Source organism: Arachis ipaensis, chromosome B3 (assembly GCF_059453495.1).
Source record: "Arachis ipaensis isolate K30076 ecotype BB chromosome B3, ASM5945349v1, whole genome shotgun sequence".
NCBI classification, from domain to species: domain Eukaryota; kingdom Viridiplantae; phylum Streptophyta; class Magnoliopsida; order Fabales; family Fabaceae; genus Arachis; species Arachis ipaensis.
This window is the reverse complement of record NC_142438.1, coordinates 132,113,617-132,139,612: the sequence shown is the minus strand read 5'-3', so window position 1 is coordinate 132,139,612 and position 25,996 is coordinate 132,113,617. Positions and strand designations below refer to the sequence as shown.

The 25,996-nt window shown below is 31.4% G+C and overlaps 2 protein-coding genes across 2 annotated transcripts; one reads left to right on the top strand and one right to left on the bottom strand.

Annotated features, from left to right (window-relative positions):
- Positions 1-13,625: 13,625 nt before the first annotated feature.
- LOC148572483 (uncharacterized) lies at positions 13,626-15,763 on the bottom strand. Its single transcript, XM_088507534.1, has 3 exons — positions 14,009-15,763; positions 13,763-13,912; positions 13,626-13,658 (listed from the first exon to the last, which is right to left on the bottom strand). Exons 1-3 carry the CDS (start codon positions 15,761-15,763, stop codon positions 13,626-13,628), a joined length of 1,938 nt encoding a protein of 645 aa, XP_088363660.1.
- A 4,563-nt stretch (positions 15,764-20,326) lies between these two features.
- LOC107631017 (polyphenol oxidase A1, chloroplastic) lies at positions 20,327-22,413 on the top strand. The gene has a single exon (XM_016334322.2). The coding sequence runs from the start codon at positions 20,412-20,414 to the stop codon at positions 22,146-22,148; it is 1,737 nt and encodes a 578-aa protein (XP_016189808.2). The 5' UTR covers positions 20,327-20,411; the 3' UTR covers positions 22,149-22,413.
- The last annotated feature ends 3,583 nt before the right edge of the window (positions 22,414-25,996 follow it).

Here is a 25,996-nt window from a genome sequence, read left to right as displayed (position 1 = left end):
AGCAATTTCAAAAAATAACAACAAAATAATGAACAACAATCAGTAATGAACAACAATCAACAATCAAGCAACAAATATATAGAACAATGAAACTGAAATTATTGATTTATTGATTAACAAGTTAACAACAACCAGCAGCAAGCCAGCAATCCATCAATGAATAACCAAGTCAGCAAACAATTCAACAAACAGAACAAAATCAGCAACAATGAATCAAATTACTAAAATAAATCAATAATTTAACCAGCAACAATACCTAACAAAATAAATCAATAACCAGCAATAAACTGCACAACAAATCAATAACCAACAATCCAGCAATACCAATTACCAAGTTATCAACATTCAACAATTAATCAGCAACCAGCAACAGCAAGACAGCAAGCAGGACATTTCCAATATAATGAACCATTAAACAGAAACACAGCAAGCAGAACATTTCCAATAAGTTCAACCATTAAACAACAAGCCACTGAGCCAGCAACAAAACTTAGCCAAAAATTGAACCATTAATACTTACACTAATGAACAAATCAATAAAACTTAGCCAAAAATTGGTGGTCTGATACTCAGATATATAAAATTGGTGGTCAAATATATGAAATTTAAAAAATTATAAATTCAAAAATATCAATTTTGAAGATCAAATTTGTTAGTCGTGTCTACTCGGCCAATTATACATAGTTCATCTTTTTCTCCTCAACTATTTTGTTATTTTTCACATAGTGTAAGAAGTTCAACACTGAGCTAGCAACAAAACTTAGCAACAAATCAACAAATTAACAGTAGCAACAAATCAACACTAATGAACATTGAACAGAATGCAAATGGTAAACATTACCTGAATCGGTGGCTTGGGCTCCATATTGACTTGGGAGGAAGGCTGAGTTGGAGACTGGGAGGTGCTGCCGTGTTGGGTTGAACTGATGGGTTAGGGTGGTGGCGTCTCAACGGCGGCGGCATGGTGCTGTGCTGCCGTGTCGAGTCGGTCAGTGGTGGCTTCGTCTTGACCTGATGTGCGACGGCGTGGCTTCGTTTGGGTGTATGTGCGACGGGCCAAAGGCTTCGCGGTGGTGGGTGGCTGGGTGCGATGAGTACTGAAGAGGGAGCGATGAGTACTGAAGAGGGAGCGGTGGCTGGCTGGCTGGCCGCAGGTCGGCAGCCGGTAGGTGTGGAGATTTGGAGAAGAGGGAGCGATGAGTACTGAAGCCTGAAGGTTAGGGTATGGATTGTGGATTTGGGGGTTAGGGTAGACGGCTAGACGCAGTTTCGTTTGGGGGGTGGGGTGGGGGTGCCGCGCAGTTTCGTTTGAAGGGGGGAGGGGTGTGGGCGTGTCACGCGTGTGGGGGTGGGTTAGTAACGGTTTAGTTTTTTTACTAACCGGTTCGGTTCGGTTCGGTTAGGGTTTTCAGATGCAAAACCAAAAACCGAACCGAACCGAACCGAACAAAAAACAACAAAATCAGTTTTTTTCGGTTTTTTCGGTTATCGGTTAATTCGGTTTTCAGTTTTTCCGATTCGGTTCGTCGATTTAGATCGGTCCGGATCGATTTTAAACACCCCTACTATATACAGCTATTCGTTGGTAGAGGAATGCTTGCATAAAAAAATTGAGTAAATTTAGTAATTAGGTCACCGTATTTTGCAAACAAATTGTATTTAATATTGTAAAAAATATTAGTTAAAAATAATTAAAATTTATTTTATTTAGTATTTATTAATAGTTAATTAATTATTTTTTTTTAAACTTTATATTTTTTTAAAAAAGTAATCTTATGATAATTGTTTATTTATTATTTTTAATGGTCAAAGACGACATAAATGCAAGGCAACCAATCGAGTAATTCGTTTCCTGCATGGTTTTATTTTTTTTATTTAATGTTAATTATCTTCACAGATCTAGAAGACTAGAACTGATACATGCATGTGACTGAGATTATGGAGAAAAAAACATGCAACTCGCGACACATAAATTCAAAACGAAAAGCAGGTAAAGTTCAATACGCTTTCATGTATGCCCAGACAAAGCTATCAATTATCATTTCGTATCATAAATTTTATCAACCTCACGAAATATCTTTAATTTAATAATATTTTTATTTGCACACATTAAATGTTTTTGTTTGTTGATGAACATGATTGCTCCACTATTATTGTGTTGAGCTGTTTGCTTTCCAAAAAAAAAAATGTACATTAAAAAAATCAGTATTTTTCATATGTTTATTTATATATACACGTGTAGTGAAAATATTAATATCATGCTATATGCAATAATTACCATGAGAGAGAGAAGGGGGGTTGCAGTTAATTAATACTATATCGTATGAAATTTTATTGGTAAAACTAAAAACTTGGTAAAACTAAAAACTAACATCTAGTTATTTTTAGATGAAATTAATTAATAATTAAAAATTGTTCAATAATTTATTAAATTTGATTAAATTATCATTAAATAGTTATTAATTTTTAACTTTACATAAATATTATTACATGTGAATTTTATTAATTTTATTTATATCAATTATTACCTCTTTTTTTTCTTAACGTCGTCCTTTTTTTCTCTTTTGAGAATTTTAAACTTGATTCTAATAATATTCATCACTATTGTTAATTGAATGCATTTTAATTTAAAATTAAGCGATTGGTTACTTAAATGCTAACATTATGAGATAAAAGAAGCGATTGTTCAGTTAAAAAATTGTACTTTATTTATGTTAATTTTATTTTAAAATAATTTTTAAGAAAAATGTTATTTAATCGATATTTTTCTTGCATTTGTCTTATATTTAAGTTTACACTTTACACTAATAACCAAATGTGTATTTTCTCCACTAGCATTTTTCTTCGTTTTTGGGGGCACATGTAACATAATAAATTTAAATTCTACAAAGTGATTACACTAATGTTTTTTGTTTCTAAATTTATTCTAAACATACACAAGTCTAAAATTTTTTATTTAATTTGTACTCTCTATTTTACTCTTGCATAAAAATACTTATAATTAAAAGATAATTACACATTACTATTTTATCAGGCGAGAGATTTAATGACGGATGAAATTAAATAAGAAAATACATGTAAACAAATTTATTTTCAATTCATAGTTCGTTACAAAGCTGCTGTATGTAGCCATTAAATTTTTTTTAGAAAAAAAAAGCATTGTTGAATTAAAAATGGAATTAGCTAAACATTGTTTTAAAGAGATTAGTTACTAAAAAATTGTGAATTAATTTTTCAATTAAATTAATTAATTATTCCATATTTTTTTCCTTTAATATTTTTTTGGTTATATAAAAATAAAGAGTAACTGAATAGGTGGGTCCCCGAAAAAATCTTACGATCAATTAAAGGTCTTTAAAAAATAAAATACTAAATAAGCTTTTAAGAAAATAATTTTATAGACTTATATATAGGTCATTAAAAAAGTTTGGAATTAGGTTGCTAAATAATTGAAATACTAAACTTACATATAGGTCCTTGACAAATTATAATATTGAATACCATATATACTTCTATTTGAAATCTATAAATATATTATTACAATTTCGAGAATTTATTTGATTTTCTTAAGTATATGTTTATTGTAAAATTTTAAATAAAGTATTTGATCATTTATTTTTCTTAAAAATTTATAGAAAAAGCCTCTAAGTCCCTACTTATCCTGCTAATATGGTCCATTAAAATATTCGCTGTCTGATGTATGACTCTACGTGTGGACTGGGGAGGCATTTTTCCAAGGTTGACGATGACTTTATATCCAGCAAGTTTCACATGTTAGACAATTATACCTACGATATGAGTATTATTGTCTAAGAGTAAGATATTATTTTAATTTCAAATATTTAAAATATTTTATTTTATTTTAATTATTTGGTTGATTTTTTTTTAAAAAAATATTTTTTTTCTAATATAATTTTTTTAGGTAGCAGCAAAAATTATAATTATAGTGATCATGGTAATAATTATAATAATTCTAAAAAAACAGGGACAGAATAATAACTGAAAAAATAAGATAATAAAAAATATTTTAAAAAAATTAATTTTGAGTAGATAATTAAAATAAAATAAAATTAAAATATTTTTAAATATTAAAAATAGAATTAAGAGTTAGTTAAATTTTAGAGACTAAAAACAATATTTTATCTTATTATCTAATATTTGTTAACAAATATTTTTTACAAGAATGACATCATTAATTAGTCACATAATAAATACATATACATCATACGTCAGTAATTGATTTTTTTGTTTATAAAAATTTAAATTAATTTTCTATGAAAAATTAAATTATTTTTCTAAAATAATGGTTGTGTTTGAAGAACTAAAATATTATTAAGATGATGACTAAATATTATTGAATTATTATCTAACTATTTGTGTGATTTATTTTGTTTAATGTGCAAAAAATAAATTAATCAAACTTAGTCTAAAAAACATGAAAAATAAACTCATATTACATCTGGCCCAATATTGATTCAGACAAAGCACTCATATGATGAATGACAATAAAAGCAAGCAATTTGAACAAAAAAGAAAAGAACGAAATCTATCTCAAAATCAAACCTAAAAGAACGAAATCTATCTCAAAATCAAACCTAAACCCAATTAGTGGTCCACGTCCAAATTCATTCACTCCACTTAGTTACTAACTAGGTAATTCAATTTTATTTCATTTGAAACACATCATATCTTGGCCACCAAACTAAACTCTCTCTTCTCTCTCCTTTTCTTTCACATCACACCAAGTGAACTCTAAAGTAAAAGAAAAAAAAAAAGAAGAAAAATCCAAGTAAAGAAGAGAAGGTCAAAGGGACTATAGCAAAAAAAAGATTAGATCACATCAAAAAAGCAAATCACAAAAGGAGATTTCTACATTTGTGTTTCATTGAAGATTGTTGGAGAAATTCTCTGTGTTATAAGCACCAATATGAAAAAATGAATAAAGTGAACATGACGGTGTTCTGCTATAAATCAACGTTCAAAAATCAAATTTGGGGCCAAAATAAGAAGAAACGGTCCAGATTCAAGAGGCAAGATGAAAAATGTTGAAAGAGAAGATTGAAGGTATGGTTGCATGTCTGATTCGGTCACTACTTCTACCCTCTTTCTCTCATCTGTGAACGCTGCTACTACATCTGATTTTGGAGAAGAAGTCAAATAAGGTGCTGAAGCAAGTTTCAAACCTAGGAAGCTTCATTCCTTTATTAAAGGGATGAACGGCCAAGGATTGAGACAAGTAGTGAGAGCACAACGTTTGGGTTTTCATAGCACTAAACTGTTTATTCTTCTCCTTCATGATTTTCATTGAGTATCTCATTTTCTTAGTTTAATCTTTTTGTGTTTCAATGGTAAAAAGCAAATTGGTGATTTTTTTATGTAAAATCCATTGAGTGAAAAAAGACAGAGAGTTAGACTTAGAGAAAAAATCTAAGTTTATTTCAGAAATTCTTTGTTAGTTTTTCTGTTTTGTTGTCATGATTCTGAGGAAATTTTCTTACAAGTTGGCTTAGCACTTTGCTGTTGAAAAGATAGGGTGAGTTCCTAGTCAAGTCTGGTTTGGGTTAGAAACCGAACTTGTCCCAGATAGGATTGGTTAGAATCCTAGGGAGAATTGGTGATTGTAATCTATTAAAAGATAGTGAAATTCTGTCACTGTTGTGATGAAGAGTGGATGTAGACTACATTACATTGAGTAGTTGGACTAAGATATATTTGTGTGTTATTATTTTTTCTCTTCTCTGTTTCTGATTCTGCATTAAAGGAGACAAAACATAAGTATCTCCTGATTCTACTATTTTGCAACTCTTCTTTATTACTCTTCTTGCACGTTACTCAGTTTTTGGCTCCTAACGCGTAAAGAAGAGACAAAACTACAGTCTCTCTAGTTTTCAGTTCATTGTATCTCAATTAAATTCAAAATTAAAAGCAAAATAAAAACGGAGGTCAAAATTTAACTCCCTTTCACTTAACTACTGATAACCATCAATGATTATTCTATCTATTACTATGATTGATTAATTATTTATTAAATATATGCAATATATATAGTAAATGACTTTTTTGTGTTTATTTAATTAATAATTTAATAAATTTTAAATATATAGCAAGGTTTCGAAAATTGGATAAGTTATGGAACTATTTTAGTTATTAGTTTATCGATTTATTGATTTAATTCGATTAATTATGATTCAATTGAAAGAAATTTTTTATCATAAAATAATAAATAAAATATAAATAAATAAGTAAATTAAAATATAATTATAGTCATCAACTAAAATTTTATCATATTATAAAAATACAAATTCAAAAATTAAATAACAAAAAATAAACTGAATATAAAATGTCAATAGCAAAGTTAATCAGTAAACTAAATCAACTAAATCAGGATAATTTTAACAAAGAATAACTAATAAACTAAATCAACTAACCATTCAATGATTTAATTCGAAACGAAAAAACAGAATATAATATAATATACGAACATAGTTAACCATTCAATGATTCAAATTTAAAAATTAATGAAAAACAAAGAATAGAAAAAATAAAGACTAGAATTCCAAAAAAAAAGTTTTAGTAGAATAAAAAAATCATTAAATCAAAGTTATGAGCAAACAATAAAACAAAGAACGAAAATTAAAAAAAAAAGAAGTCATTGTCTTCCTTCTGAGCTGTTTCAGCAAAGAAATAGAAGTACGGTAGAGATAGAGACTAAGCGATGAGCAGAACGACAAATGACAGCAAAAGTACGACTGAGAAAACGAAGATCAGATAGCAGACGACGAGTTCGAGGAAGAAACTACGCTTGGTGAATGAGGAGAGGGGCTGGAGACTTCGACCACAACTTCCAGACTAGGATGGTTGCGCATGAGCATGATGGATGCAATATATGAGTGGCTGAACAGACGAAGACTAGTAACTAACAGCGAGTTCGAAGAAGACGCACTGATTGGTGAATGAAAAGAAATATGAAGCTGTGGACGACCAGACAAAGATACGGTAGTGTCTGAACGCAATAGACAGCAGCATTGAGTGAGACCCTTATGGTGGTGGGAGAGTAACCTAGGATTTGTGTTTTGGAGAAGACTTTTTTTCTTTAGTGAAGTACAAAACGACGTTATTTTAAGAGAATTGGTTGAGTTTCGATTCAGTTCAATCGACTAATTCTTGGCTAATTTAATAATTTTGAGTGATTTTATAATTTAACCATTTTAAATGTTGAATTGAACTATAAAAAAAAGTTGATTTACAATTGAATTAGTCGGACCGATCAGTCTAATATGTTTTCCAGAATCATGGTACATAGACTTTGAAAATTTTCTGTGTGAGAGTAAATGAATAATTTGATTCTGTGCCATTTATTTTATTAGTTTTGTTTCAGAATTTAAGATTAAAATTTAGTTTAGAATTTAAGATTTGATTTTATTGATATTTTTAAAATTTGAATTAAAAATAATAATAAACTTATAAATTATAATAGTAATATAGAAAAATAAATAATTGATGAGAAGAAAACGTAGTAACTTGTGTAGGTACGAAGGAGCAGCGTAAGAAGAGTGATATGTTACACATGCATGCACTATAGCTAGTACCAACACTTGAATGCCACAAGTAATAATCAAGCAGTATAGCACGTTTGTTGGCTAATTTTTTTTGTTATGGAAGAGGGGCAGGTGTTGTGCCGGGTTATGGAATGTGGGGGTGCTATATCGAATTGTGGGAAGGAAGAAATCGGACTTTCCGAGTTTTTTGTTTTGAAAATTTTGTAAGCAAATCGGAGGGTCCGTTTTGCTTGTATACAAAATTCACATGGGAGAAATCGGACTGTGCGATATGTCTTCATCAAAACGGAAGGTCTGTTTTTTTTGTTGGTTTTTTTTTATTTTTATTTCGTTATACTAGTCGCTGGGTCCGATTTCTACTTGAGAGAAATTTTTTTTTAATTTACAGGAAATCGGAGGATTCGAGTTCCCATCAGCAACTCGCAGGATCCGATTACTGTGTTCCTGACACCACAGCCCGGTAAAGCTCTCCTCTTCTCTATATCTGCGTACTACACTAACGATGCCTCCATAATAAAATTAATTTGCGGCGTTTGCTCTTCCCTGACATCTTCGTTGACACAGCATCACTTCTAGCTAAGGTGGCAACATGTATCCTATTTGTGGGTATCTAATTTAATCCTATTCGGTTGGGTAGAGTTGCCAACTCAATCCGCAGCAAATAGGGTTTTCGTGCGGGTCGGGTAGGGTGCGAGTTGTGTCTTAATCCTATCCAACCAACCTGCACCCTATATATGTATATGTTATATATACACTTATATAAAAATATGTTTTCAGTGGATGTTGAATCAAAGACTTCTCACTAAATGTAAAAGATCTTTAGTCATTAAAAGAAGACCATTAATTGATAATTTAATATTTTTTTTACATAAAAGTCAGTTCTATTTTAAATTATCATCAAATTATATAATAATGTTGCATCTTTTTTTGTAGAGAATTTCACTTCCCTACCCTGCGAGATGCTAAAATGACACTCCCCTTCCCTCTATTTATAAAATGTACATTCTCTTCCCTTATAACTTTTAAAAAACTTCCTCTTTAATCCATTTTAATTTTTTTTGTATTAACTAATTTTAACTTTATCCATTTTTCAAGAAAAAATAAATTATATTTTTACAAAAATACCCTTTAACAAAAATTTTATTTTTTGTCATTAATTTTACTTACCAAAATACCTTTTAATAAATTATTTTTTTATTAATTAAATTGTATTTTTACTAAAATATTTTTTAAAAATTTAATAATTAAATTATTTTTTCTAAGATACCCTTCAATAATTTTTTAATTATTAATTATAATTTTACCAAAATTTTTGTTAACAAATTTTTTATATTTTACTATTAATTTTTTGACATCAATATATTATTTTAATATTAAAAAAATCTTAATAAAATTATTTTTCAATATCAATATATATTAATTGTTATATATATTAATAATGGTAAGATTTTTTTATTTAATGTTAAAATAATATACATTGATATCAAAAAATTAATAGTAAAATATAAAAAACTATTAACAAAAATTTTGGTAAACTTATAATTTAATAATTAAAAAATTATTGAAGAGTATCTTAAAAAAAATAATTTATTAAATGGTATTTTGGTAAATAAAATTTAATAATAAAAAATAAAATTTTTGCTAAAAAGTATTTTTGTAAAAAATAATTTTTTTTTGAAAAATAGATAAAGTTAACATTAGTTAACACAAAAAATTTAAAATAGATTAAAGAGGAGGTTTTTTAAAAGTTATAAGAGAGGAAAATGTACATTTTATAAATAAAGGAGAGGAGAGTGTTATTTTAGCATCTTGTAGGGGAAGGGAGTGAAATTTTTTCTTTTTTGTAATCTGCGGGTAGGATCGGATACCCGCGAGTTAAGAATGGGTAAAATTAGGGTTGAGATAATCCGCGGATAGAATACGATTGAATTTATATAAAAATCTCAACCCATGAGTAGGGTTAGGATTAACTCAAAACCCTACCCTACCCTATCCATTGCCACCCCTAATCACTTCTCTATGATGCTAAGAGTAATGGCAGCCATCTGCCACCTGTTCTCTTTGATTTGAATTGGAACAAGACATAAGGTAACATTCCTAGCGGTAGCAAGGAAGATAACCTATTCACACCACTACACCAGTATTGTCGATGTCAAGTGTGTTGTTTCACATGCTCCAGCTGCCAAGGACATGACCGTAAAATACACAATCGGGATAACAAATTTATTGGATGATTATTGTTGGTGACTTTCACATGCATGTTTTATTTTAGAATGGTATTTGAAGTTAGTAACAAAGATTCATTAGGCTTAATCGTCACTTACTCAAAAACAATGACCTCCTTGTGAAGAAACTGATGAACCTTAACAAAACTCTGCAATAACTTGCAGTATAAGAAACAACAAAGGAGAACTGAAAGAATTAAGAACTAGCTAGAAGAAAAGCAAACTGAATAATCTTATTAATCTTGAAAGAGAGAATCTGAGATACAAGACTATATTAATTGCCGATGGTGAAGGTAACATTGAGATTATGGAGATGTGCCCGTTACAATTAATAAACGTTCATTTAGAAAATAACAAGAATAATAAAGCTACCTAGTTCCGTAGCTTTAACTTATGCGTGTTATCTATATCTGCTTATGGTCCCTCCCTAGCTTCAATAATTTTACGGTTTCGTTCGGTAGAAAATAATTTTTGTAAATAATGTGAATAATGGTTCTAAAATTGACTCAATAAAGTAAAAAGATATTTTATTTTTAAATTATTTCTTAAACCTTAATATTAGTATAACTATTTGCATATCTATTGAATTGAATATCCAGCCATTGTTAACTGTCTATGAGTAAATCGAATCAAAATAAATAATCATCCAATTAAACATAATAAACATAATCATCTACATACCTATTAAATTGAACATTTGACATATTTATTGTTCACATTTTTAGTATTTTTATTGTCTATCTGTATTTTTTTATAATATTATTATTACTGACTTTATCTTTAATTTAACTGAGATTGTTATTACTCAGTGATTTTTACTAGTTCACCATTAATAAAACGTGTACCCGCTGGCTTTGGTTCCAGAATTTTGGCTGCTTTGAATAATTTCTTTTGGATTATATGTAGTAAAGAAGCATGGGTGATGTTAGCATAATTGAAGTGAAAAACAAAGATTCCTTATCTTGAAATAGAGCTAAACTATTCTATAACCACGTTAATTTCATAAAAAAAAAACATTAGAGATGAAATTAAAAATGTCTAGATATATTTTTAAAATAAATAAAAAATATTAAAAATATAACGAAATAAAATTAAACATTAAAAGTATTTAAAAAAATCACAAAAGATATGAAAAATATAGGTTATCTTAAGTTTTTTATATCAAGAGTTTTCATAATAAGTTTTTAGATGCCAATGCATTAAAAGAATAAAAAAGATTAAGAAATCATTAATAGTTTAATTTTAATTTCGTAAGTTCTTTAAAAACACTCTTTTTTTATACATTTGAACTAAAACATAAACTTTAAAATTTTTTTTATTAATGTTATTTTATATTTTATTTAAATTAAACAATAATATTTTTTATTGACATTTATTTTAAAGTTTAATTTAGAGTAAAGTAAATGATTAACTTAAGTGTAAATATGTCAATATACTAATTTATTCATATTATTACATTGCCAGGCTTGCGAAATATGTGTAAGTTAACATTTGAATACATTTCGCTAGCTTCTCAGCAAAAAATATATATATATATATATATATATATATATATATATATATATATATATATATATATATATGGGTGAAATATATTTTGTTGGCAAGCGAGCAAAATATAAGTAAAGTAATTTCATTAGGTAAATTAGTAAAATATCTCTGACTTTGTATATGTTAGAAACAAGAAACAGAGAGAATAATATGAAAAGTGTATTATTGAGTTGTGTTATGAGGTACAATATACAAGGGGTATTTATAGGTGTTAAATGAATCATAGTAATAAAGATATAGAATTCTACAATTAATGTACAGATATGCTATATAAATATAGACGATGCTAATTGATCTAAATTGATTATATTGATTCTCTAACATCCCCCCTCAAACTCAAGTGGGAGCTAAGGATACCAACTTGAGTTTGGATAACAAAGTCTGAAAGCGAGTCGGGTGATGAGCTTTCGTGAAGATATCAGCAGTCTGATCCAGTATCCCAACAGCAATGAGACGAACAGCATCAATAAGGATACGTTGTCGAACAAAGTGACAATCAATCTCAATGTGTTTGGTGCGTTCATGAAACACATCATTATGGGCAATCTGAATAGCACTGCGGTTATCACAAAAAACATCAGTAGGGGACGACTGAGGAGTACCCAGATCTCCAAGAAGCCAACGAACCGAGATAACCTCAGCAGTGGTGTCAGCGAAGGCACGGTACTCAGCTTCTGTGCTTGAGCGAGCAGTGAACGTTTGCTTCTTAGCACGCCAAGAGATGAGAGCATCGCCAAGAAACAAACAGTAACCAGTAGTAGAACGATGATTAGTGGGATTACTAGCCCAATCAGCATCAGAGTATGCGTGAAGAGTCAAAGAGGAATGGGCAGAAAAATAAATGTCATGAAATAGAGTGCTTTTGACATACCGAAGAATGCGAAGAACTGCCGCATAGTGAGTAGTACGAGGAGTTGACAAGAACTGGCTGAGGACATGAACTGGATAGGCAATGTCTGGTCGAGTGACAGTCAAGTAGACGAGACCTCCAACTAACTGGCGATAAAGTGTCGGATCATCCCAAACAGTGCCATCTATAGGGGTAAATCGAACATTAGTCTCAAGAGGAGTAGACTCAGTGCGACTATCTGTAATCCCAGCGCGAGCAAGAAGATCTGAAGCATACTTAGCCTGAGAGAGATAAATGCCATCATCTGTGGAGATGACCTCGAGACCAAGAAAATAGCTAAGAGAACCAAGATCCTTCATCTCAAAGGTACGGTGAAGTGAGGCATTGAGATCAGAGATACCATCAACATCATCTCCAGTAATGATTATGTCCTCAACATACAAAAGTAGAAGAACAACTCCACGTTCGCTTTTACGAATGAAAAGCGCATTCTCATGAGGACTAGAAATAAAACCAAGACTGCATATGGTAGTGCTGAACTTGTCAAACTATTCACGAGGAGCTTGCTTAAGTCCATAAAGTGCCTTGCGAAGGAGACAAACCTTACTGGAAGGACAAGGATATCCTGGAGGTGGTTTCATATAGACTTTCTTTTTCAAATCCCCATTAAGAAATGCATTCTTCACATCCATCTGACTGAGAGACCATCTCTTAACCGCAGCAATGGCAAGGAGAGCTCTAACAGACGTAAGGCGAGCAACAGGAGCAAAAGTCTCTTCATAATCAATACCATACTCTTGCGTACAACCTTGAGCAACCAAGCGTGCCTTATAACGGTCAATAGAGCCATTAGAGCGAGTCTTGATCTTGTATACCCATCTACTGCCCACAACTTCCTGATCAGAAGGAGGATCAACTAAATCCCAAGTGTGTGCTTTTTCAAGTGCCTGTATTTCTTCCTGCATTGCTTGTTGCTAATTTGGATTTGTGGAGGCTTCTCTGAATGACTTAGGTTCATGTTGATGAAGAATAGTAGAAAAGCAATGATAATCAAGAAGATGAGGAGGTGGATTCCTTACCCTAGAAGAACGAGTGGGAGGAGGAGGCATGACGCTAGGAGTGGTATCGCCGTCCGGACTGGAATCATCGGGAGATGGAGAAGGCGGAGGATCAGGAGCCTCGATGGGTGGACTTGGGGTAGACCCTGTAGTATCATCACTAGGAAAGAGATCAACATTTGGGTTAGTAAAAAATCGTGACGGAGTAGAAGGAATGGACTCAAAAGAGGAAAAACTAGAGAATATGTGATGCTCCCAAAAGACAACATGACGAGATATACGAATACGGCGAGAGATAGGATCCCAACAACGATAACCCTTATGTTCAGAGGCATAACCAAGAAAACAACACATGCGAGCCCGAGGTTCAAGCTTATTATGTTCATGAGGCTGAAGAAGGACAAAACAGACACAACTAAAAACACGGAGAGAACTGTAATCAGGAGAAGTACGATAAAGACGCTCAAAGGGAGTAGTGTTACCAAGAACAGAAGAAGGGAGTCTATTGATAGCATGAACAGCAGTGAGGACAGCTTCACCCCAAGCACGCTTAGGATCGGAAGAGGAAATAAGCATCGCACGGACAGAGTCAAGAATATGACGGTGTTTACGCTCATCTCTCCCATTTTGTTGAGAGGTACCAGAACAAGAAAACTCGGACAAAGTACCCTGTTCAGCGAGAAAATTTAAAAGTTTGAAGTCACGATATTCCATAGCATTATCACGTCTGAAAATTTTAATGACCTTTGAAAACTGAGTTCGAACCATAGTGGCAAATTTAATATAAATCTGAGGCAACTCACAACGATTAGTCATCAAATAGACCCAAGTAAAACGAGAATAATCATCAATAAAGACGACAAAATATCGAGCCCCTCCCATAGAAGCGGTGGGAGCGGGGCCCCAAACATCAGAATGAATAAGATCAAAAGGAGAGCATGCAATAGAGGAATTATTATTAAAGGATAAGGCAGGTTGTTTTGCAGTGCGACAAGAAATGCAATCTAAAGACTCATTTTGAACTTGACCTAAAACACCCGTAGATATAAGAGAACGTAATTTGCCTAAGGAGCTATGGGCAAGACGACGGTGCCACAAGTGAAGAGTAGATGGAGAGGAAGCAGCACAGAGATTTGTAGAGGGAACATGAAGGTTCTTGAGCTCAAATAAGCGTTCGACCTTATATCCAGTCCCGATGATCTTTTTCGTCCGACGATCCTGCACACGACAACCAGAATTTGAAAAAATGACATCAAAACTAAGTTCAACAAGCTGACCGACAGAGATAAGATTGAAATTCAATTTTGGAATAAAATAAGCATCAGAAAGATGAATATTGGACTGTGAAATAACCCCGTGATGTGTTGCATGCAAGAGGGAACCATTAGCAGTGTTGACAGAAGGTGCATTTGTAGTGGGAGACAACGACGAAAAAAGATGACGCAAAGGAGACATATGATTGAAACAACCAGAATCAAAATACCATTTAAAATTATCTGGAGGGGTGGAAAGAGTAGCGGGGGTATTACCAGGAAAGGAGAGAAGTTGCCTAAGAAGGGTTTCAATATCTGATGGAGAGACAGAAGGTGTGTTGAGAGATGTGGAAGAGGTGGACTCAGTAGCAGCAGCAGCAATAGAGGCAGGCACATGTGGAGAGTTGTTGGGACGAGGTTGATGCTTGTTCTGATCTGAGCGTGGTGGTCGAGTAGGACAGGTAGCAATCAAGTGACCCGAGAGCTTACAATAATGGCAGAACAGTTTCCGGCAGTTGGAGCCAATGTGGCCTTTTTGTTTGCACTTACGACATTCAATAGAAGGACAGTCGGAGAAGGAATGCCCAGGCCGATTATAGTTGCGACAGATTTTGCCCTTTCTGTCGATGGCAGCAAAGACAGTTTCACTTTTAGAACGAAGCAATCCCAAGCGCGTTTCTTCAGACTTGAGACGAGGAAGAGCATCTTCAAGAATAGGCAAGGGATTCTGATGAAGAAGAGAAGCCCTGACTGGCTCATAGTCATCAGTAAGTGCCATCAAAAATTGGATGAGACGTGTCCAGTTCCGATAATCCTCATATGCCTTAGCATCAGTGGGATCTTTAAGAGCAGGCTCACAAGAGGTCAACTGATCCCAAGTAATCTCCATCTGAGCAAGAAAATCAAAAACTGCTTGGCCACGTTCTTGCTTAAGGCTATGAAGTTCCTTAAGCAGTTGGTACTGATGAGAGAGATCAGAGATAGTGTAACGTTTCGCCAAATGATCCCATCCCTCTTTAGCAGTGTCAAAACGCCCAAACTGTAAATGAATGCCAGGAGTAGAAGTGTTGCGGAACCAAGTGATAATCTGATGATTTTTACTATCCCAATCTTCCAATTTCTCTGCATAGTCCTTCTCCTTCTCAGCATCCTCCTTGGATTTGGAGGCACCATCTTTGGATATGTCAGTCACAGTTGGCTTAACAGGACAGGCAATATCACTAGTCACATATCGCCATAATTTTCGCCCTTTAAGAAATCCTCGCATAGCTTCAACCTAATGGGCATAGTTGGAGCCATTAAGGATAACAGGGATAGACTGAAAGACATCCGGTTTTTCCATAGTAATAGAAGAAATAGCAAAAGAAAGAAGAAAACTGCAAATTCGGGGCAGAAAACGAAAAAACAGGGCGCGGAATCGGAAAGAGCTCACCAAAAAACCTTAGGGAGGGTCCCGCTTGTCCGCCACGTCAGAGAAGTGAAGACACGTGGCGGCACCGGAGAGGAGCAGGAGAGACACGCTGGCAGGAGCTGTACGCATGTCAAAGTCGGGTCGGTCCAGGTCGCGCGCGGGTCGGGCCGGGGCACGCGGGTCAAACAAGAAGCTTCGGGCGACATGTGGCTGAGGGTGGAACGTCCGATCAGCGCTGAGATCTAACGGCTGCTGAAGCTTCTGGAGGAGGAACAATGGAGGTGGACAGCGAACTTCCAGCGGCAAGTGGCGGCGCGTCCGGGGGCTTCTGGCGGCGATCTCGGCGGCGTTGGAAAGCTAACGAAGCGAGGATCACAATGATGCCGGAGGTGACGAACCAAAGCGTCGGAAACAGATCGAAAAATGCGAGCAAAGAGGCACAGGTGGAATCTGGAAGGAAGATCAACTTGGTCGTGGCAGCGTCTTTCGGCGGCGCGTGGAGGCGCGTCTGGCGGCGGATGGCGGCGGTTTTGGTTGCGTTGGAATCACGGCGACAAGACGAACAAGAGGGTTATGGGGTGACGAACCAAAGCGTCGAAAAGAGAACGAAAAAAGAGGCCAAAGAACACTGCCGGAAAGGAAAAACAATGGGGCTATGAACTAATATTCATTGAAAAAAAAAAGACATAAACTCTTGATACCATGTTAGAAACAAGAGACAAAGAGAATAATATGAAAATTGTATTATTGAGTTGTATTCTGAGGTACAATATACAAGAGGTATTTATAGGTGCTAAATGAATCATAGTAATAAAGACATAAAATCCTACAATTAATATACAAATATACTATATAAATATAGACGATACTAATTGATCTAAATTGATTATATTGATTCTCTAACAATATAGAAGCATAAATAATAAATTTTTTTGGTTTTTTATTTGAATAAGAAGACAATAATGCTATAGTATTATTTAATCCGTTAAAGTCGTTAATTTTTTAACATCTACTATGAAATGTAAATAAAGGTTAAAAATGTGAAGAATAAAATTGATTAATTACAAATTTACAAATTACAGCCACGATCTCATCAAATAATTTTAATATAAATGTCACCAAAAAAATTTCCATTTTTAAGTGTGCAAAAACATATTACTGTATCCATATTATGTCGGTTTCGTAAATTAAAAATGTTATTTATATATAAAAATTAATGATTATATATTTTATATAAATATATATTATTTAATTTATTTTAATAACTAATTTTAATATATAGGTGAGAGAATTATTTTTTTTTTTACTTCCTCATATGATTTAGCGAAAAGCTGAACGATGTGTATGACTGATTTTTCGGCCAGACAAACTAAATCAGTTGTCTGATTTTATTTTATCAATAGTGCTAGAGAAATAATAATTTATAATTATTTTATTTAGTTTAATATCTATAATTTTATATATTTATTTCAAAAATAATTAATAATTATAAAATAAAATAATTTTAAATTGATTTAAACTAATATTTATTATCTTTTAAACATTTATTTATACATCTACATGATACTATTCATATGAATAATACGGTAGGGCATTGCGTATTTGCCTATACAATTTCGTTCATTTATTTGACGGTTCTCTATATTAATTTTCGATAGACTTCCATTCTAATCATCTCTAATAATAGAGTGATGCCCTGATTGGCCTAGGAGGATTAATTAGTGCGCTGCTTCCTTCACCCACAACCCTTTCGCCATCGCTAATCCGGTGGTTAGATCTGAGTATGTAACTGTGGGGATCCAAAGTTCCAAACCTTCACAAAGTGTTGCCCTACAAAGTCCAAAATTGTCCTAGATTTCGTATTCCCAAGAACCTAAGTTTAAATTTTGTTTTTATTTTTATTTTCTATTGTACTCTTGCACAAAAATGTAACATACAATAAAAAAATTGATTTATAATTAAACAATAAACACACTACAATTTTATGAGGCGAGATATTTAATGATAGAGGAAATTAAAGAAAAAATATCTGTAAACAAATTTTTAGTCACTCGTTCGTTACGAAGCTACTGTAGGTGAGCCTTTTAGCGGCTGTAGTTTAGAATAAAGGCAATTAGTTCAATGAAAATATCAAAAATATTTTTTTGTTTAAAAGTATAATTTATTTATTTTAATATATTTAAAATAAAAATAATATTTTTTTAACATATTAAAATTAAATTTTATAATTTTTCATCTAATTATCAAAATAAAGCATCTTCACATAAGCACCATTATTATTGAGTCTTCATTATTCGAGTATTCATCTAGAATAAAATCTGAAAAAGAAAAATTATATATATGACCTGAGTAAAAGCATCTTGCATGTAGCAAGCGTGATAGAGAAAAGCTGCAATATAATGGTACAATAATATCATATAAGTAATAGCCTTCCACAATTTTAAAAAGTGTTAGAATTTTCTATTGAGGAGTGGCCTTTCAGTGGTGGCTAGTGGCAATATATAATTATTGAATAAAAATATCAATAAGTGGGATAATTCATAAATTTAGCTGCAGTCAACTTCACGTAAAGTTGATAATTAAAAACTGTTAGATAAAAATTTAGTTAAATTAATCAAATTATTTAACGTTTTTTAACTATCAATTTTACATTAAGTTAACTTTACCTAAATTTTTATTTTATTGTAAAATAAAAAATGGAATAAATCTACCGACAAGTATTTTAAAGGTACTCTTTAAAGATATTATAAATAAATGTTTAAATAAAAAATTAATTAATTATAAATTTCAAATACATTGAATATATTAAAAAAATTAAAATATTTATTCACTTAAACAAATACTATTTTATTACTAGATCTAAATATTAAAAGTTACGTACAATTATTTTTATACAAAATTAATAATTTAAAATTATTAAATAATTTAATATATTTAACTAAAATATTATTTAATAATTATTAAGTATCGACTTTACCTAAATCTCTATCAAAAGAGAAAATCTAGGAGCCAGCAATTTTATTAAAATTTGGTCAGCAATTAACCATCAAAAGAAAAATGGATAATCCTACACCATTGGATATCATCTCCCACCATTAAAAATATATATGATGACTAATTAATGATTATATATCACAAATTTTACTGGTCCAGCCCTCCTCCTATCAAAATCTAAATATTTATCCTTCACATCCGTAGAAAATAAATATTGGCTGCTATATACGTGGAGAGAGGTCTGTTTTCCCTGGGCAGCTGATGACTTTTTGTATTGCAAGTTTCACGTGTTAGGGCAGTTGATGACTTTTTGTAGAGAGAAATTCACTCGAGTACTGGATTTCAGAGTTTGATTTAATTTATCCGTTTGTTAAAATTTAAATATTTTTGAAAGAAACTGATTATTTTTTTTATTTTTAATTAATTTTATATTATATATTTCGATTATTAATTATTTTAATAATCAATATCCTATTAAAATTTTAAATATGTATATATATATAATGTTTAAAATATAATAAGATTAGGTTATTAAAAAATAATATGATACGATTAATTAAGGAGTTAATTTTGTTGTCATTTGTTTAAAATTATTTTTTATTCTAAAATTTAATTTAATTTTAGAGTAAAATATTGAATCATGTATTTTTATACTTAATTAAAAAAAAGTATAAACAAGCAAATTTTAACTAATAATATTAGATCATTTTTTATTTAAAAAATTTTAATTTTTTACAAAATTAGAAATTTATGATTTAAAATAATTAAAAATTTACAAAAATTGATTGATATTGACTTATAAATAAAATAAAAAGGCGATTCCCTGGAATTACTAAGAAAAATATTACAAATCATGCACGTGGTCCACATGGAATTTCATTTATTCGATAAGTGTCATAGAAGTAGAAGTGTAGAACTAAGAAACAAGGGAATGGTCCACTACCTTCACCAAATAAAAAGTACAAACAAAGTTCCAATCTCGAGAATGTTCACCTACTCCTCACTAAAATTAAAAAGAGAGTAGAAAAAAATTTCGAAAACTAGTATTATACAGTTAATATGGTAGCTAAAAAATCAATATTAAAAATTTTTAAAAATAAGAATATTTAAAATTTATTTAGAGAAAAAGTTAATATAAATATTTTTTATTAATATTTTAAAATTAATATTATTAAAATTTAAAATTTAAAATTTAATAATTATTAATAAAAATAATAAATTTGATTAATTATATAATATTAGTTTTAAAAAATCATTTTAAATTCAAGTCAATAAAAATCATCTTTAATAAGCTGTATATAAGATTAACCGAATAATTTATTATAATGTTGCTGACAATATTAATGCATTACTCTTTAAAAAAACATGTTAAAATATAATAAAAAATAACAAGTAATCGACATCCTTTATTATTGGTCCACGAAATCATTACACAGCGTGGGTAGTAGTGATGATTATCGTTATAAGAATAGCAACTATCTTTCACTCTTGCACTACCAAAACCACGTGAATGCCACTAGTTACCATCATGGCTTCCATCTCAACCCCTCTCTCTTTCCTGTCCACCACCACCAATGTCTCTGCAGCCACTTCCTCATTTCCACTTCAAACCAAGAGACACCGCTACCCTAAATCAAAACGCCACATTTCCAGAGTGTCATGCAATGGCGGTGATGACAACATTATTTCAAAAGGAAACAGGAGGGATGTCCTGATTGGCCTTGGAGGCCTTGGCGCCGCTGCTTCTTTCACCTACAACCCTTTCGCCGTGGCTAATCCGGTGGTTACCGATCAGAATTCTTGCGGGCGGCCTAACCTACCGGCAGGTGCGAAACCCATCCCTTGCTGCCCTCCAAAAGCAACAAATATCAGCGACTTTGTGTTCCCCAGTAACCAGCCGTTAAGGGTTAGAAAACCGGCTCATCTGGTTACCGGTGACGAACTAGCCAAGTACAAGGAAGCTATTAGGCTGATGAGAGCCCTCCCTGACGATGATCCTCGCAGCTTCACGCAACAAGCCAACATCCATTGCGCTTATTGCCATGACTCCTATGCCTTGGATTCTACTCTTCCCCCACAAGTCAAAGTCCACTTCAACTGGCTTTTCGCTCCTTTCCATCGCTGGTACCTTTATTTCTACGAGAGAATCCTGGGCAGCTTGATCAAAGACCCCACCTTCGCTCTTCCCTTCTGGAACTGGGATCATCCCGACGGCATGGACATCCCTGCCATCTTCACCGACAGAAGATCGTCGCTCTTTGATGCTAAGAGGAATGCCAACCATCAGCCACCTGTTCTCGTTGACTTGGACTGGAACAGGAGGGGCGTTGACACTAGCGGTGAAGTGGAGAAGAATTATGCCAAGGTTTACAAGTGTATTGCCGACGTGAAGGGGCCAGCATGCTTCTTTGGCTCATCTTTCCAAGCTGGAGGCGGTGTCTCTTCAGCTGCTGGCTCATTGGAGACTCTCCACAACACGTGTCATTCATGGACCGGTGATCCAACCGATCCCAATGGCGAGGACATGGGGTCCTTCTATTCTTCTGGAAGAGATCCGATCTTCTACTGCCACCATTCCAACGTGGACCGCCTCTGGACTATATGGAAGGAAAAGTTTGGTGGAGTTGATTTAAGCGATACAGATTATTTGAAGTCAAGTTTTCTGTTCTATGATGAGAATAAGAACCTTGTACGAGTCACGTCCGAACAATGCCTTGACCAGAGTAAGCTGAGGTATACATACATGGATGTTCCCATTCCATGGCAGAATGCGAAGCCAAAACCCGCCACCAACAAAGCTCAAAGGGCAGCACTGACTCCCACGCCGCTGAACCCTCCGAACCTGCCCTTGGTGTTGAACTCCATTACGAGCTTTGCTGTTAAGAGGCAGTTTAAGTCGAGGAGTAAGGAGGAGAAGGCGGAGAGAGAGGAGAGTCTGGTGTTTGAAGTTGCGTTTGATAAGAGCAAAGATGTGAAGTTTGATGTGTTGGTGTTTTGGAAGGGAGATCCGACGCAGGCCACACCCAAGGACAGGGAATTCGCTGGAAGCTTTGTGAATGTTTCCCATGCTCCAAATGCCAAGGACACAACGGCCAAATTCATCATTGGGATAACGGATTTGTTGGATGATTTGGAAGCTGATGATGAAGATAATGTCGAGGTAACATTGGTTCCACAATATGGTGTTGTGCCTGTTACAATAAATAACGCCTACGTAAGTTACGATGAATGTTCATTCAAAACATAACAAATCTTACTACCCACACTCCTCCTTTAATTTTCTGCTTATGCTTCCTCCTACCTAGCTATCCCTTTAATAATATTATTATTGGTGACTTTATCTTTAACTCAGATAATTTATTTCTATCTCAGTCATTTGTACTAGTTCACCAATAATAAAACGTGTGTCTGTTTTCTTTGCTTTCGAGAATTTTTGTTGCTTTCATAATATGTAGTGAATTGATGATGAGGATGATGTTTTAGAATAATATTTGAAGTTAATTAGTAACAAAGGCTTCCTAATCAGCTTGAGAAAACAAGTACCAGTGAGAAATATATTAACTGCATTTGCCACTTTTTTTTACATGATATGCTTTAAAAAAATGTGATGTATTACTTAAATTAATTTATATATATTGTTTAATTTATTTTTAATATATATCTTATATTTTAAATTTTTAATATACATTTTAGATAGTTGTATATTTGAAGAAACTTTGTTGCACTCATAAGTAAAAGTGTCAAGGCGGCTACTCATTCCGCCCAAGCTCACCAAAAACCCTGCTTGTCAATTGGTGTGAGTTAGCGGTCTAACTTATTTACTTCTTTTGTTTTAAAAAAAAATTGATATAATAAAAATTAATAAATATAAAATTAATAAAAATATTATTTGTATACCAAAATCAGTTATTAAAATCAGTTACCAATATATTTGTGTATAAATACATGTGTGGTTTAATTCATTTTCAATGTGTATTTGTATTCTAACATGTATTTAGTTAATTTTGTTGTATATGTAGCATTACTCTAAAATTAATCATAATTAAAATAGATGGTTAACTTATTAGTCCGTTTAAATAAGTATGTAAATAAGTATGTAAGTTCGAATTCCGTCCCATGCATATAACAATTTATTGGCTAACGACAAACTTTTAAATTGAATTTCAATCCATATCAATTTAATCCTTAACCTGGTAAATTATGAGATATCATGAGAAATAAGAAAAATATTAAATTATAATATACTTTTTTTACAATATTTTAAAAATATTTAATAACAAAAAATATTAATAAAAAATTATTAAAATTTATTATTTTTAACTTTATTTAATATATCCTATAATAAATAAGTATTAAATAAATCAATTTTAAAATATTTAAACTAATTATTTTTAATTTGTGTTCTAACATTACCATTAAATTTTAAACGTTAATAAAGTTGTCCTACAGTTTTCTATAGCGTGACGACCCTAAGACTAAGGTAGCTTTGATTTGATAAATAACCATAGAAAATTTTATATCTTGTGTCACGGGGGAAACATTTATATTAATGTATATACCTAAACCAATAATATTGTTATAATGTTATTTTTAATACCTAAAATTAAAGTCGATATTTATTTTATCGCTTGTGTCAGTAGGTGGGGAACATTTATACTATTGTATCTAACTTTTCTAATTATTATTAAAAGTAAATAATAAAAAATAATTAAAATTAATTTAATAAAAATATATAAATATAGGATTAATCATAATTTAAATAGAATTAAAAAAGTTAAATTATAATACACTTTTTTTATAATCTTTCAAATTTTAAATAAACGTTAATAAAGTTGTCCTAATAAAGTTCTCTAGGGCACCGTTTGGTTATTGTCTATGTCCACAAGAGACATAGATTGAGACACAATTTTTTTAAGATACGGTCACACACGATTATCCATAAAAAAACATATATTTTGTGTCTTCTCAAAATGTTGAGATACCAATTTTTGGCTTGAGACACAGATTCAATTAAAGTTTTAGACAATTCTACCTTTATTATTTTTTAAAAATTTCATACTTATCCTATACTATTAACACTCTCTCTCTCCTTTTTTAATCTCTTTTCTCTCTCCTCTTACGGTTCTTCTTTCATCTTCTTCTACCCCTTTATCTTCTTTTTCATGCTCTATATAGCAAATTTAATCATCATCATCATCTTTTTTTTTCTGTATTTGGTCTCACTTTTTCGATGCTTCCCTTACTTCATCTTTAGATCTGTATATGCTGTTCTATCTGCTTCTTCTATGTGCTTCTGCCTTCATATTTTTCAGATCGTGCTGCTTTCAGATTTGCCTCTTTTTCAGTCGTGACAACAATGAGTTTGGATGATGAAAAAAAATTACACAAAATGAGCCACTACTTTTTTTAAAAATTTGTATTTTATGATAATGATAATGGAACACAAAAAAGTCCAATTGCATACTTCTTCTCATATTCTTTTTATTTTTTATTTAATTTCTTTTAATTATTGAATTGCTTATGAATTAGAGACATTAATAATAGTAATTTGGATTATAGAAAAATTAATGATGATGGTAAAAAACAACAATGACAGTAGTAGATACAATATAAAAATAAAAATGATATTTAATTTAAATAAGTGTATTTTATACATTATAATCAAACATAATAAAAAAATTTGTGTATTTTATATTTATGTATCTCTATATATTTATATCTCTATTTTTATGTCTAAAAGACACTAACCAAATACTGCCTATAGCATGACTCTAAAGTAGTTTTGATTTGATAAATAACCATAGAAAGTTTAGTATATATCTTGTGTCACGTGGGGAGCATTTACATTCATGTATCTGCCTAAACCAATAATGTAATATATACAATAACTAAAGGTGAAAAAGGTGAATGAATAAAATTGATGAATTACAACCACAATTAGTAAAAATTAATAAAAATTAATAAATATAAAATTAATAAAAATATTATTTGTATATTAAAATTAGTTATTAAAATTAGTTACTAATATATTTGTGTATAAATATATATATAGTTTAATTTATTTTTAATATATATTTATATTTTAACATGTATTTTATATTGGTAGCTGATTTTGGTGTACATGTAACATTACTCTAAAATTAATCATAATTAAAATAGATGGTTAGTCTATTAGTTTGTTTAAGTAAGTGTGTGAGTTCGAATTCCGTCCCGTGCATATAACAATTTATTGGCCAATGATAAACTTTTAAATTGAATTTCAATCCACGTTAATTTAATCCTTAACCTGGTAAATTATGAGATATCGTGAGAAAAAAAAATATTAAATTATAATATACTTTTTTTGTAATATTTTAAAAATATTTAATAACAAAAAATATTAATAAAAAATTATTAAAATTTATTATTTTTAACTTTATTTAATATATCCTATAACAAATAAGTATTAAATAAATCAATTTTAAAATATTTAAACTAATTATTTTTGTCTTCTAACATTACCATCAAATTTTAAACGTTAATAAAGTTGTCCTACAGTTTTCTTAGGGCTGCACATGAATCGGATAATATCCGTATATCCGCGGTAATTATCCGCATCCGATCCAAATTTTGCGGATATTATCCGATCCGCAGAGCCATCGGATCAGATCGGATCGGATCCGCATTATGGTCGGATCGGATTGCGGATTTGGCAGTGATATCCGCGGATCCGATCCGCAAATCCGCATATCCGCACATCACATATAAATAGCATAGTTTAAGAAAATAAACCTAATGTGATATGAATTTTAGTGTGTTATTTATGAATTTTATGATATTTTGTTTTTAATTTTTTATGTTGTATTTCAACTTAGAATAATTAAACTTAAATCTTGTGTTATTATTTTATTTTTGTTATTCAAAAGAACTATTATTGATAATATTTTAGGAGTAAATAGGCTTAAACAGATAAAAAAATGATTTTTTTTGTAAAAATAGTCAAATAGAATCTTTAAAATAATTTTTTTTTTAATTATGCGGATATACCCGATATCCGATCTGATCCGATCCGTAAGTATGCAGATCGGATCGGATTGGATCCGGCCTAAAAAAATG

Bases quoted from the DNA above. Each gene is read 5' to 3' on its own strand.
- LOC148572483 (XM_088507534.1), bottom strand. From the start codon at position 15,763: ATGCGAGGATTTCTTAAAGGGCGAAAATTATGGCGATATGTGACTAGT. The intron at 13,913-14,008 runs GTTCGAACTCAG...CTCGCTGAACAG, and splicing joins ATATTAAATTTGCCACTATG to GGTACTTTGTCCGAGTTTTC. The intron at 13,659-13,762 runs GTTCATGCTATC...CCGTGTTTTTAG, and splicing joins GTGAAGCTGTCCTCACTGCT to TTGTGTCTGTTTTGTCCTTC.
- LOC107631017 (XM_016334322.2), top strand. From the start codon at position 20,412: ATGCCACTAGTTACCATCATGGCTTCCATCTCAACCCCTCTCTCTTTC.